Here is a 15521-nt window from a genome sequence, read left to right on the forward strand (position 1 = left end):
ACATTTCCACAGGACCGTCTTTTGATATCCACAGAGGCTTTTAAGTCTTTTAAGTCAGAATTGACAGACTTTGCATGAAAAGGGTTAAGACAACTCTCGGAGAGAGGACGACAAAGGCCCTTTGTTCCTAGTTCCAGCCTCCTGTCCTAGAATCAAAGGTGGAGTTTATAAAGTCAAACAAAGCTCCGATTGGGCTTACAAGCTTTTTGTATCGCAGTTCAACCCTCATTTGTCGCTTTAAGATTAAATAAAACACTATGGTAATCGTCTTTTCCGTGGAAAGTCGGTGTATATAAACGCAGCATTTGGAATGCTAATTGCTTCAGTATATTCCCTGCACAACTAAAGCAGGAAAGATGCAGTCTTCTTCCATGCAAAAAATAATTTTTGATTCAAAGCTCCCCTTTGGTGACGTCTGATAGGATCTAGGAAGTATTCTTCCTAGATATTAATATTTTAGTGCGGATACAATTCTCAGTCACGCTAATTCGTTTCTTGTGTGCCTAAGTTATTTGTGTTTAGGTTGACGGTTTCACGAGTACATGTTCGAGAACACATAAGAATATATAAGTGCACGTGGAGCAGAAGCCCGTCGGGGAACTCGACTTCAAACAGACCTGCAGCGCATGAGATCTCGAGACTTCAAAGCGCTCGACACACAGCGCCACTCATTTCATCTAATGGGCTGTAAGTGTCTCCAAGCGTAATTGCAGATTTATTCCGCGTAAGTGCCGGATGTGAAATTAAGGAAATGCTAAATTACCGCTTGCGTGTAATTTTATCAGTTACAACCAATTACTGTTTACCAAAAGAGAAGTACAGCCTGCGCTGGAATAAGAGTCCGAGATACAGTGATCCGCTCGGCAGTGAAATGCCCGGAATTTGGCCGAGAGCGTCACAATTAACAACACATGCTAGTGTGGATGTCTCGGATTTACACCTACAGTTAAAGCAGAAATAATAATACTCAATGTAGCATCGAAGAAACAGAATCCAGCTCTGCGGAATCGCTGGTGTTGTTCCGATAGATTTTTCTTGCAGTAGAGGATCTGTGCTCAAACCACTTGCCTATTACACTAGACAGTGCCAGTAAAAAGAGAACTGGAAAGTGGCGTGCGATAGGCTGAGAAAGCTAATTTTTCAGGCTGAATAGCCGAATGTCTTGAGGCTAGGGCGGGCGGGAGTGGGCGGACTGCTCTCTTGAAGCAGGGCTGAAGTTTTTCAATGATCTCTCTAAAGCAGAGCGCTTTGATCTCGCCGCCGCTGGCGCCTAAAAACAACAAAACCTGTCTGCCTATTAGAGAAGCTGACTAATCGTGACAGATTGTTTATACTTAGCAATTAGCCATGTAGACATTTTCCAGAACACCTATCTACGCATATGGAAGGAAATTATGAATTTGTATTTCTACTGCAAAAAATATACTCTAGTTGTTGCGAACTGTGGAAAATATGAGGGATTAATAGGTCAGGATATGTTTTAAGAGCGTTCTATGGCACTCAGTTCAGTAGCCGATGCTTCTATCATTAGATTCTCTGAATTACCCTCCATAAAATTTAATTTAACCTTTATGAAAACAGAAATAATTTCCCTGAGCATAGTTCTATTAGAATAACGACGAATGCTTTTAAATATCTTAGAGTAGCCTAAGAGGTTAAACCTTGCGGGCTCCTCCCACTACACCCTACCCACCCTCCCCCGTGTCTACCTCACATAATTTTTTACTTTAATGGGTCCAGTCAAAGGGGAAAAACCCGCTGATCCCTCCTCTGGGCTCGGTAATTACCGCTAACGGTCTGCGGAGCCTTGTGTTTCGCAATGATTGCAGCCCTGCAGCTAACAATAAACTTTTCCCAGCAAAAGCCCAAAGTAACTTAGCCAGCAAAATCCTAAACAGCAGCAACAAGGCGCCCAGGGTTCCCTACAATATATTACATTAAAATAAACAAATACAAAAATATTTTTCTCGCTGTCGTTTTTGTTGGCCCGTTGCTACCATTACACATTATTCGGCACGTGTTACTGTAATAAATAAAGCCTCTAAGATTGATATGTTCTTAAGTTTTATTAGTGTGCATACTTTTTTCTTCTTCTTCTGGGATTCAAAATGCATCTTGACTGTGTGTCTGTTTGTTTCAAAATGCATCTTCACTTGCAGCAAGTAAATAACAATAGAACTCGAAATGTCAACTTCGGGATCTTCCTGAGAAACTCTAAACCCCTCCCACCTCTACGCTGATTGGACTGGGGTAGACTTTGACTTTGCCTTATTAGTCCGCGACGTCTGGTTGCTAAGAAAAACACTGAGATGTGCTCGCTATAGAATACATTAGTTGTGGAGAAAAACTGTGCTAACTTGGCATCCCAAAGCGAAAAGCAGCACGATCTGTATGGCCCCGAGTATTTCGATGTCTTCTGTGTGCGCTGGTTTGAAAAGTGAAGACACTGCTTCACGTGTCAGTCTCGGCCAAAAGTGCGAGATGCAGACGAACCTGAGCCCGTCGGTGGAGGACGTGCGGAAGACTAAAGTAGCGATCCTGCCGTTCAGCGTGGAGGCTCTGATGGCAGACCGGAAACCGAGCAGAGACAGCCAGCCAACCGCTGAAGCACCTATCGCCGGGACGTCACACTCGCTCAGTCCTGGGATGGGATCTCTATCAAGCGCGGATGGGGTTGTTTCTCCTCTGGCCATCGGAGCCTCTTTTTCAGTTGGAGGGATTATGAAAATGCACGAAGACGCACTGGTTAAGGTGGAAAGCCCGGAGCAGCAGGACCGGACCTCGTGGATGCAGAACCCTCGTTTCTCCCCAACCCCTCCAAGTAAGCATGAGCTGTTATAATTTTGCTGACTTTGAGCGATTACTTCCACCTGCTTATTAGATTATTATATCTCTACACATACCGAGTCAATAAATATATTTTTAGAGAAATGCTGGCATAGGGGTTGCCTTGGGCATGTATTTTAGCTCTGAAAGTAGGCCTATGCACTAGTCTTTGACGCGATATTTGTGATGTGATAATAAAACTCGCTATTTAATATATCTTGTTTTTTAAGGACGGCTCAGTCCTCCTGCGTGCCCTCTGAGAAAACACAAAACTAACCGAAAGCCTCGAACTCCATTCACCACGTCCCAGCTGCTCGCGCTGGAGAGGAAGTTTCGCCAAAAGCAGTATCTGTCCATCGCGGAGCGCGCAGAGTTTTCTAGCTCGCTAAATCTCACGGAGACGCAAGTGAAGATCTGGTTTCAGAACCGGCGCGCCAAGGCCAAAAGGCTTCAGGAGGCGGAGTTGGAAAAACTGAAAATGGCTGCCAAACCGATGTTACCTCCAGCCTTCGGGATTTCCTTCCCGCTCGGTGCCCACATGCCCGGGTCCTACGGAGCCTCGCATCCATTCCAGAGACATTCTATGCCCGTGTCACCCGTTGGACTGTACGCAGCGCATGTAGGATACAGTATGTATCACTTAACATAAGACTTGGGGTTAACCTCTTGTCCAAACTTCTTTCAGCTCGGTGAGACAGATCTGCAGGAATCTAAGTGGGACCTATTGCAAGAATTAATCGAGCAACTTTCGTCACCGACTAACACTTCCAGCAGGCTGCGGATGGAAGGCTTACAACCCTCTGGGCAACTTGTATAGACATTTCTTCGTTACCTTATGTGCCATGGTGGGGAGCCAAAAAACACAATTTAACTGCCAAAGGCCTTTTTATCTAGGCCTATATAAATACTAATTGTGAGCGCGAGTGACGATAAGCAGCACGTAACAGTCCTAAAGGTAGGTTTTGGTTCTCCTCATCATTACAACGAGGACTGTATGCACTCCATTGTATAAACATCATATGCTTCTATTTATATGCATTCATGGTAATGCGTTTATCAATACCTAGTCATTAAAAAAAGATGCCGAATCCGAAGACCATAAACTTTAAGAAATTAACAGCACTGACTGTTTCAGTGGTTCCCTTCGAAAGGGATATTATGTACTGTAAAAGATTGTATATTTGAAAAAAAAACATTTATATTATGAATATATTTGTTGAATAAATTAATAATAAATTGTTTATTCGTTTTTTTCTTTACTCGCAGCATTTGTTGTTTCTACTTGAGAATAAACATCAAGCACACTGGGGCGGTCGGAACAAACACCGCATCCGTCATCCTCCTAACTTTGCTCGTGGGCGATAGCAACCAAAGAGAGGGATCCTGATTAAGGCGCCTGTTCATAGGCCTAACCGTAAATGTGTGCAGATTTAGCGCAAACATCGCGGGGCCAGTAAGGCCTAAACAGGAAGACTGAGGTTTAATGCAAGTAAAACATGCTAAACTCTCATCCATTTTAATGAAGCAACAGGTCTGTAGGGAACGAATTACTGCCTTAGTAAAATATTAAAATGTGTTACAGATACACAAACAACTTTAGATTTTTGTATGGTCCTGTTTTCTCGCACGGTAAATGAATACCCTACACAAGTTAAATGAAAAAGCCTAATATATCAGCCAGTAGTATAACTAGGTCATTGAGGCAGAAGGCAGCACCAATAGACTGTAAGGGCTAATGGTTTTATTAAGATATATCTTAATGTAAGTCTTGTAAATAATTTTATCAAAGGCGTTTTAGTAAGCGCTTTATATCATAATCGCAATTTAATGAGTTCACTGCGGTCCATGTTCGGGTCGCGGAGAAAGCGGGCGTCCATTAAAACGTGGCGCTAAATGTGTATGTAAACTGTCAACTCTGATTTGGCCGGACAAAGCACTGGATATATTTCTACAGCTGTTGCCTATTCTTCTGAAATACGCTACGTAGCTCCAAGGGACTAATATCTATTCACAATGCAGGGTATACAGATTTAAGATCCGTTAAATTAAATATTAGATCTGAGCCTGATATTATACTAAATTATTCTGATCGTATCCCATTACCCATGTTAAAGGCATGCCATTCTAACAGCGTGTGCTTTGAATAACAAGCGCTCATAGTGTCATTAAAGTCCTGCGTCATTACAAACTGACATTCCTCATCAGTCCGAAAAGGAGAGACTTAACTAGCGAGGGTTAAGTAAAATATCGGTTGTCACAGAGGGTAACAGCACAGATACATTAATAACGTGGAATTACAACCTTTTGAGTTTTTTCAAAGTGAGACTTTCTGCGGCTCCTCCAAGCCGGCTGCTCATTCCGCCTCGGCTTAAATTGCAGTAAAATAATTGCCATAATGAGCAAAAGCAATCTTCTGCAGTCGCGCGCTGGCTCCAGTGTGGCTGTAGCTTCAGGCGAGGAGAAACTTCTATCATTCCTAAAATGTCAAGGAGGGACCAGCAGTGCCCTGTAGTCTGCTGAGCGGTAACTAACTCCTTTCCTCTCTTGTTTTTATAACACACAATCATGTTAAAAAGAATACTAAAATAACCTACTTCATAGTTAAAAGTAGCAGTTCAGGAGACTGGCATAAATATGAAGTACTTTTACCCACATAGTACAAATACCCAATCGGTCACGGGCCAGTGACAAAGAAATAAGACTATGTTATTTGACGCGCCTCAATCCTAGTCTGAGCGCGCCCCTTTGGCACGGAGTCACTCACCGCTCAATTACACCCAGGAGACAACAATTAATAAATACGTAATGACAATAAGCTGGGTATCACACGGGTGAGCGCGCCAAGTGAATGGAGAAGAAGTTCTCACAAAAGAGTAAAAGAGGATCTGTCGCTTCATTTCAAAGAAGATCGACTCTCTCTTTCTTTTTCTTCCTCTTCACGCCCCAGGCTAAAAAGAAAACAAAACTCGCTTGTTTTATCATCCAAAAGATCACAACGGGTAGTTTGCAAAGAAGAGCAGTTGCTCATTTCTCTCCTCAGTAGGACGGCGCCATGAAGGCCGCCTCTCGCAGAGCAGCGCGCGGGTGATCGCGAGCCGACTGATGTCTGCCGTTCTCACCCTTTTGAGAAAAGTTGTGTGACCTTCCATTATACACATTAAACAATTACTTTTCAGCATAGACTCTTCGCTACTGATTTTATAATATAACAGATTACTTCTAATGATTTTATACATCTTAGAAATAAAATTCTCTATTCCGTTTTGGCCTTAAGTAGGCTGTTGGGGGAAGAACATGCCCAGTATTGCCGACACAGTAAATATTATAATCAAAATGAAAAACAATCTATTTTCTCCTATCAATTTTGTTTGATGAAACTGCATTTATTACATATTTCCAGAAAATAGGCTATTGACTATAACCGTTTGAGCACGTTCGCGTAATATTCTGATACAGGCAGAAGCTACGACATTGTGTAAGCCTAACGAACATATATACCCAAATTTGAACATTCTTAATAATAAGGTATTTCACAATTTTTTTATTTAAAAAATAATAATATTTAACATTTAATAACAGTTTGAATTCATATTATAGCCATTTAAAACTATTATGTGTGCTAAAGATCACCTTTATTACTTACATTTCTGATTACCTTCATTTCTAGGATTGAACACATGAGGTTTATTTAAGCACTTAATTAATCCATTAGGGTTTCTTTTCGTTTGATGGTTTATCACTGTTTCAGTCAACTATATGTAAGCATAAAATAACCTGATTTAACTCTAAAACCGTTAGACCCCTCCCATCATACCACTTATTTATCGCTGCTATTTAAGAACAGGTCCCATTTAGCCAGATATGATAAATTTAATTTTAATACGAAAGCCTAGTATTATTTTCAACAGTGCTGTTTGTGAAGGAAAACCACAACAGTCCATATAAAGCACGCGTGTTGCGCATTGCGCAGATATATTTACAGATCTAAAACTATTCTCTAAGCACAATATACACCACTTCCTAACCCCAGGCCGGGATAGAGGTACTATTAGTAGTTTATGAATTTAAACGTAACTCTTACCCTTAAATCCTACACACTTCATTCCTTCATTAACCTCGTGGATCATGTTAAAGCGAGAAAAACAGATAGATGGGCAGTGCTTGCAACGCTGGGCTTGAGAACTTGGTCTGAACAGAAAAGTTTTTACACAGGTCCGCAGAAGTTCACGTGAACGTCTGGCTGCTTGGAAGAGACGACATCACCCCCTCGCGGCAAAACATCAGTAATCACGAATTCACTTTCAACTGCATACAAAAACTCTACATGCTTACAACCCACCGTAGGTCTAAATACATTATTTTGTCTTGTAAAATACATGGTGGTGATTTTAAAGGCACAGACGAGATCTAGAGTAGTTAGATAACCATTGTCGTGACTGGAGACAGCTATAATTTCTTTTGCGTTCGAAAAAGAAGCCCATAGAAGGCGACTCTGTATTCGCGGCAAACAACGACGAGAATAACGACGTATGGGGGATGGAGACCACATATCAACTGTCTCGGCGGTGTTATCATCAAACTCTTTCTGTGATAACTGTAGCGGTAATAGATTTAAACTAAACTTTGTTTGGCCAAATTCATCTATATTTATAAAGTGCTCCCGAAATTAAAATAGCCTATGAAGGTTTGTTTTGTTAGTTTTGTGTTTGATACATTATTTCTTAATTGTTAAAAACTCATCATTTTGATATGGCGGCTTAGTGTTGCAAGTCGTCTTCAGTTCAGATTCAATTCGAAAAGAGGAGTGTGTTTAGTTGCCAGAAGAGAACGGTTCTCCTTTTGAATTTGGTTTCTCTCAAAGTTGTTTCTTCATGACATGGCAGTAAGTTTATCCTGGTCACTGTCGCCATTGGCTTACTCAGAACTGGGATTCCATAAAACTGTTTTGTGACCCTGTCTGTTGCTAAACCGCTATGTAAATTGAATGGAACTCGACTCGTATTTTTCTGATCCCGATCTCCGCCACCAAACCTTACTATGACCTTAGGCTGCTCTCGTCCCCCCTCCCCCGCTTGTACTGGACTTGACAGAGGTCTTGGTACTGACGTGGTGATCTTGTACATAAAATGACCATTAAGCATATGTGTAACTCTTGATTGAATTAGGAATTTCTGTTTATATGTTTTACTTGATATTACATATTATAAATGCATAATAGTTTTCTGTAGTAGACGCTGGCTTATCCTGAATTTACCATGAACACGATTATAAGAAACAATTATGGGACAGTTCAGTTACTGGTTTGTATCTAAGCTATTTATGTCGCTTTTAAATGTTATATTCGTTTAGACGCAACTCTGACGCTACCTATATACCAATATAATTTCAAATTCTTTTGCTGTTATGTCATCATTCACCGCCGCAATACTGTTGAGTTCAGACGTGGATCGGCAATAAAACTCGCGCAGAGAAGCTTGAGAAAAACTGTGACAATTCTCGAGCAAACTGCGAATACTATGAGATAACGGCCTATGAACTCAAACCTGTGGCCTGAATGAATACTCGAATGCAAGTTTACTTCCTGTGATTTTTTTGGCTGTTAGCAAACGTATTTCAGGTGACAGCTCGTTCCCGATGATACCTTGCCCGCAGAGCAATCACGTTTTATTTTAACAACTGTATTTTAGTTCATGGCATGTTGACGTTTGACAGCAGTAGGTTAAACGTTCCATCCGTGATTTACACCCGTGGCTTTGTGGACTCTGTGCTAGCAATCCATCTGCGGCAAATTCCAAATAAACAAACCTCGCTGTCCCGCTGAACAAAACGAGTTCGGATAAAGTAATAGGTCAGATGCGCCCTGACTGATTTATTTTAATAGCCATTTATCTCTGTTGTTTTTCCTAAAAGTAAACGAAATAATTTAAATAAGCATGAAACATTATTTTATTACAGTAGTATCCGCACCATAATTTAAAACTGTCCAACCCTCCCTTTTACTTTTATATGTAAAGTTAGTTAATGCAGGTTAATGAAAAAGCAGTAAAAACCCTGTTCTAATGGCACTTGTGAATATGGACAGCCGGGGTGTCTGCTTTATTGGCTCGATTTAGATTTATTAATAAACCATGTGCACAGATAATTTTATGACATTGAGAAGATCTGCTTATAGACTAAAGACTAACAAAGTCTCAAGAGTAAAGCATATTATAACCATTATTTTTTCAATATCCACAATATCCACTTTGGCTAGAGCCCATCTGTGGATCATCTCACTCAATTTTATCATTTAAACATCTAAGTTGAAGTTCTGTACAAAGACTTGTGCACAAAGCCAAATTAGTTTGAGGGTGTAATTACAATTGTTATACAACATTATAGCCGTAGTTTTAAACATTTAAAGTTATTTGAACTAATGAGACAGTATTGTTTAAAATGGCACCAAGTTGTTAAGTAAGATGGAAAATTGCCCACAACCGTTGTAAATACTACAGCTTAGATTCATTTTTGAGATAAATAAACAATTTTGTGCTCTCTGTAATTATGGACCAATTAAATTTAGCAAAGCAACTCAACCTGTGGCTAAATTGCTGCGTTTTCTAATTCAAGTCACAAAACATGCAAAAAAAATCCGAATGTTTAATTTTTTTTCTCGACAATCCCCACCTGCTGTTTGGCATTAGTTGCAGTAAATAGAATCTCTAAACGTGGCATCTGGTCCCTGCACGCGTTAATCAGAGACGTAACTGCTTTCACTCTGGCACTGAATATTAAGACATATGCTGACAGTTAGGCAGGAATTTGGCCCTTAGCGAGCTTTGGCGTTTTCCCCATTAAAGCGTCTTTGATTGCATTACACAAAATAGTAACTGTTATTTCGAAACATTTTATAGGTATGTTCTATCACATGTAATAATTATTTTTCACATATAAATTATTCTACTCGTAGCAGAGTTGTCTTTTATTCATCGGTCATTAGTTAAAATAATAATTTACAGAACCTGAAATGTTCCAGGGCACGGGAAGACTGCTTAGTGTTTTCTCTACGATAGCGCATCTAATTCATCATATTACAGGCCTCATCAAACCGTTCATGAGTCCCGTTAGGCTGTTAGAGCAGGGGAAAAATGGACTATGCATCGCCCTGGCAATTCTTAAAGTATATATTGCTACATTGTTGGTTTTTTTAAAATTATCAAACACTTATATATATATATATATATATATATATATATATATATATATATATATATATATATATATATATATATATATATATATATATATATATATATATATATAGTAGATATATTATTATTATTAATAAACTTATTATATATACTAGATGTATAACATTCTTTCTCTCTGTCTCCCTCTCTCACTCTCGCTCTTTATTATGACTGTGAGATAAGTGTGGACAAAGAAGCAATATTAGAGCAGGCCACATGCTAGCATACCATTAGTGGTCATTTGTCCAAGTGAAGAGGTATACTAGACACATGCTAGCATACCATTAGTGCTCATTTGTCCAAGTGAAGAGGTATACTAGACACATGCTAGCATACCATTAGTGCTCATTTGTCCAAGTGAAGAGGTATACTAGACACATGCTAGCATACCATTAGTGCTCATTTGTCCAAGTGAAGAGGTATACTAGACACATGCTAGCATACCATTAGTGCTCATTTGTCCAAGTGAAGAGGTATACTAAACATATGCTAACATACCATTAGGGGTCATTTGTCCAAGTGAAGAGGTATACTAGACATATGCTAGCATACCATTAATAGTCATAGAACAAGGGCGAGATGATGCCTATCACTGCCTTTTACCGATAAGGATCTGACTTATAGTCATATAAAATATATAAATATTTTAAATTCAGAGAAAAGTTTTGCTGATCCAACTAATTTGTTTTTATTTATGTATGTTTGTTGATATGCATTTTATGGGCAATACATTTTTCATCATCATCATCATCATCATCATCATCATCATCATCACTTTTCATTCATCATCATTTTTCATTTAAGTTGTGCTTAAACATTTGGGCTATTTATCTACAGACACTAGTTTGAGAGACTGAGAGGCTTAGAGATGTATATTTTAAGTTTTCCATATCTTTATTTTATGTCAGATGATGAAAGAGAGAGAGAGAGAGAGAGAGAGAGAGAGAGAGAGAGAGAGAGAGAAATAAATCTTCAAAAGACATCTGTATGACCTGTGGGTATTTTCTCACTTGATCAGTGTAGTTACAGTGAAAATGCACCGCCAATGTGGCTGAGAATACAAAATGAAAAGCATGGAAAACATTAGAGAAGGGCCTCGGTAGAAGACGTGAGTGTCGGCTACTGGTACCAAACTGAAAGTATCGCGATTTCACCAAGAGATGGCAGCGTTTACCAGTGTAAACTACAGCTCTGCATAAATCCTCTACAGGCTTTAGCGTGTCTTGTCATTACTGTCTTCAGGTAGTAGAGTGCCCGTTCAGGCTCGTTAGACCGCATCAGGTTTGACTGTGCTACTTTACAACTTTGCTGACGTTTGTGAAATTGGAAAGGAAGAGACATGTAAATGATTTATCATTAAATCCTAATTGTTATTCTGGCTTTACAACTGGCAATCTTGTGAATATTTTAATGGTGCTTCGATTTTTTAAAGGAATATTTGAAAGAAGTGCTTTAGGGGGTTTGTTTGAGTAAATAATTACTAAACATTAATTAGATTGCACTGACAGTAGCAAAAGGTTACATGCATATTTTTTTCCATAACTTGGTGATAGTTGCTGTACAGTTCACAAATAAAAAGGTGGTGAATTAGAAGTAGAAGTGATGAATGAACCTCAAACTGATGGTGTTAAAATATCACTCAGGTGATATTCATGCTAAAATAGACATATACTGAATATCAACAATGGCACTTACCTCTTCCACTCCAAAGAGAGTTGAACCAGCAAATCTTTAAGAGAGAAAATGTTTACTGCCAAAATGATGGAACTGAAGCAATAAGAGGTTTCTCAGAAAGAGAATAAATTCATCACATGATATGAACAACAGAAAACGCAATGTGTATATATATATATCAGCAGGAACAACAGATTTGATGGGAGTAATGAAAGTAAGCATGAGTAAAGTGAGGCAAAAGGTGTTTGACCCTAAGGCACAAAACATAATACTTCATATGGTGATCAACAGGGGGTATACCCAGTCAAAAGCTTGGACTACACTCTTGAAATCAGCTGTTCCTAATCATCATACTGTTCATCAGCAGAGCCAAGAATCAACACAAAAAGAACAGAGTTCTGCACAGTTTATTGCAAAGAATGCCAAAATAAAGATGGAAATAGCTGCATTAAGAGTAAAAGTCAAGGTCAAGTTTTTTACTGCAGCTTTGTTGTCACAAAGCAGCTTTACAAATGTATGGGTCTAGATCCCTGATGTGTAAGACAGAGACAGCAGTGAAAAACTCCCTGGGTACAATTAAGGAAGAAACCTTGGGAGAACCAAGACTGAAGAGGGAACTCATCCTCTGTTGCGCGGTCCTGCTAATAAACAGTCCATGCCTTATTGCATTATGTGTAATCCATGTAGTTAGTTCACTATATGTGTCAGCTTTTCCAGTGGGTCAAGGGTGGGCAAGCTGTTTTTGCAGCTGTTCCACTGTGGAGTGGGTGGATGAATTTGTTAACATCACCTAGGGCGTTTTCACACTAGAGCTTTTTTCCAGACCCAAGCCCGCTTGCTCCACAAGTTTGATACATTTGGTCAAGTGTGAAAGCAGTTTTCAAGCCTGGGTCCAGTTCAGGGTACCGATCTCTGGTCCTTCTGAAATCAGTTGTCTGGGGTTTGCTTCTAGCCTGCTCTAATGTGGTCTGCAGCAAGTGTGGAAACTAACTGCTCCCACTGCTGTGTTTAGGCCTGCATGATTGGTTCACTTTGTAACGTGACTTCTTTGACTTATCACATTCCTTCCCTTTTTAAATTCCATGTATTTTCTGAGTAAATAAGCACAGCACTATAGAATATATTTTACAGGTCAAAACGATCCGTAGGCATACAATGAAACAAAAATCTTCTCATACAAGTATGGCTCTTTGTTTGCAGATGCTCTTCACAGTGAAATTCTACACATCCCAAAAGCACAATTCCTTGCCATCTGAGTGTTTGTATCCAAGCAAATAATAAAAAGCAGTAAACGTATGAAATTTCAGTATGCAGAAGAGTAATGTATGGAATTGTGCAATTGATCCACAGTTTGGATAGAGTTCTTGTGTGTGAATGAGCCCCTCTCTCAAATGAGCCCAGAATCAGTCCTGGCTGTGGACTTAAGTATTTGGGACAAGTGTGAAAATGCCCTTAATCTACTGTCAGCACTGGGACATTGTCTGGCATCATATCAGATTGTTCACCACCAGTGAGCAGCTGTAGTCCAGTGTTGACATCTCCACAGTAATATGCAGATAAAAAAGAAAGATGTAGTTAAATCTGTAAAGATGAACAACAGATGAACAGTCCATAAACATAAATGTGCTAGTGATCAGCAATGCCGCTCCGGCAGGTTTATCTATAGCAGCCCAACTAAATGGGAGAACCAGAGGGTGACCACAGTCAGGGGGCTCTCTGAAACTTTGTGTTCCATCCACATTATTATCACAAATCTGAGTGAACTCACAAAGTGGCTGGAGAACAGCAGCAACATTTCAGATTACCAGAGAACTCTATGACTGGGGCTCACAAGCTCTACACCTTTATTTACTGGAAGCTAACCAAAAGCTTTAGGGAGACAGAACTCTTCAAGTAATAGCTGATCATCTTAAAGCACACTCTGAAGCTATGTCAGATGAGCACAGTGTTGTGGCAAGTTGTGCCTTATAAAAATATCTAAAATGCTATCAATGAAGCAGAATAAGTACTGCTTCAAATCTTTCAGTGTATTTTCTTTTAGATGTGCATTACTGTTTTTCATGCTGTTTTGGACTGTTATCCTCTCTGATGATGCGCCAGCCTTGTGGTGAGAGGTAGCATTAAATTGCAGGTGAGGAAAATCATTCACAAGTGGATGGAACTGTCATACTGTCACACTACAGCCCCTCCTCCTACACGCCTCTCCATATGTGTTTGTGTGTGTGTGTATGTTTGTCTGTGTGGCCACGCCCTCCCTGTGTTCCACACCTGCTCCTCATTGTGTGTCATTAGTATACATATATAAAAGTCTATTGTTTACGTCTTATGGTGGTTGGTGTTTAACTCTCATAGCCTGCATGCTTTGCTTCTGTGTTATAGGTGTTAATAAACTTATGTCTCCGCATTCTGCTCAGCCTCCTCATTACACATACAGTCATGTGACCCCCTAGTATGGTCACGTATGTCACATATTTTATAGTATATTGCATACTACTACAGGAACCAGTATGCAGTATACAGTATATACTGAGCGCAATATGCAGTATACAGTATGCAGTATGCCATTTTGCATGCACCTGTTGATAGGACAGCAATGCACAAATCCAGCTAACAGGTTGTTGTACCTACAAATATACACCAGTGGTGAGGTACAATCTGCATTGGAAGGAAGATTCTACAGAGAGGATGATGAAGCCTACAGTCAATCATGTGGAGAACTGATTGCTTGGCGTGGCCACCACTTTGTAATCCAACAAATGTGAAAACATCAGATAAATCAAGTATAAATGTATTCATCACAAACGTGAAAGCGTCAGATAAATCAAGTGAGGGTGGTGAGGGTCAGTGAGGGTCTGTGAGAGTAGTGAGCAGTTTGTATTGGTGAGGCTGGTGAGCTGTTTCCTGTCTATGCTACACAGCTGTGCCTAGTCCAGAGGAGCGCCCAAACTTCCTGGCTGTAACATCGATGCTGAGTGTTGTTTTACTGGAGGCCCCACCTCTCACTGGGCAGATGTTGTTACAAAGCAACTTTACAAATGTTCAAGTCCAACCCCCCAATGAGCAAGCCAAGGGTGACAGTGGCAAGGAAGAAACCTTGAGAGGAACCAAGACTCAAAGGGCGGGTCCATCCTCCTCTGGCCGACAACAGACGCTACAATAACCACAGTTTAAAGAGAAAAATAAATAAAAATTAAATAAGCAATTGATGTCTACTCCAACTTTCTAAAGGTCCTAGTTTTGTCCCAATGGTATGCATGTGTCCAAGACCCAACCGCAAAAGAGCGTTCATTAAGGGCAACGGAGAAGTAGCTGGCTAGGGTGGAGGTGTGGTGGGATACAGCAGGGGACATCAGGGGGAGGTGGGAGTAGCCATGGCAGCTCAGACAGGGTGAGGCTCAGTAATATCACATCATTCCTTGGCAGAAAGAGAGACTAGATTAAGCATAGATAGACTAGATTAGGCATAGAGAGACTAGATTCGATTACTCCTAACCCCTACCACTAACCGAACACCATACCCTTAACTCATCATCCTACACCTAACCCAACACCCTATACAAAACCCAACACCCTACCCCTAACCCAACACATTAGTCATTCTGCTGCCATTCACTCTGAACCACTAGCTTGTCCACTGTGTTGCACCGAGCTGCTTGCTGCAGTGCGTTTGTGCTGAGGAGGAGTTCTGCTCTCTCTGCCTCAGTGGTAACTGTTTGAGGTCTGGCTGGGCAGTGAGTTGAACATCAGCTCTTCCTGGCAACAGTGTTCAGGAAGTGCTCCAGTGCAAACTCC

At 40.3% G+C, this 15521-nt stretch overlaps 1 protein-coding gene across 2 annotated transcripts; it reads left to right on the forward strand.

The window, feature by feature from the left end:
• Positions 1-2140: 2140 nt before the first annotated feature.
• Positions 2141-4085, forward strand: msx1a (muscle segment homeobox 1a). 2 transcript variants are annotated; one of them, XM_027004702.3, is made up of 3 exons: positions 2141-2821; positions 3057-3432; positions 3512-4085. In XM_027004702.3, exons 1-3 carry the CDS (start codon positions 2392-2394, stop codon positions 3561-3563), a joined length of 858 nt encoding a protein of 285 aa, XP_026860503.1. In that variant the 5' UTR covers positions 2141-2391; the 3' UTR covers positions 3564-4085. The 2 variants fall into 2 exon arrangements, with proteins under 2 accessions (XP_026860503.1, XP_026860504.1); XM_027004703.3 differs by having other exon boundaries at positions 2144-2821; positions 3057-4085.
• The last annotated feature ends 11436 nt before the right edge of the window (positions 4086-15521 follow it).

Source organism: Electrophorus electricus, chromosome 3 (genome assembly GCF_041902795.1).
Source record: "Electrophorus electricus isolate QZ-2024a chromosome 3, ASM4190279v1, whole genome shotgun sequence".
Taxonomy (NCBI): Eukaryota; Metazoa; Chordata; class Actinopteri; order Gymnotiformes; family Gymnotidae; genus Electrophorus; species Electrophorus electricus.

Coding starts and splice junctions, on each gene's coding strand:
- msx1a (XM_027004702.3), top strand. CDS start 2,392: ATGGCCCCGAGTATTTCGATGTCTTCTGTGTGCGCTGGTTTGAAAAGT. Junction 2,822..3,056: donor TTTCTCCCCAACCCCTCCAA/GTAAGCATGAGC, acceptor TTGTTTTTTAAG/GACGGCTCAGTCCTCCTGCG. Junction 3,433..3,511: donor CCCGTGTCACCCGTTGGACT/GTACGCAGCGCA, acceptor AACTTCTTTCAG/CTCGGTGAGACAGATCTGCA.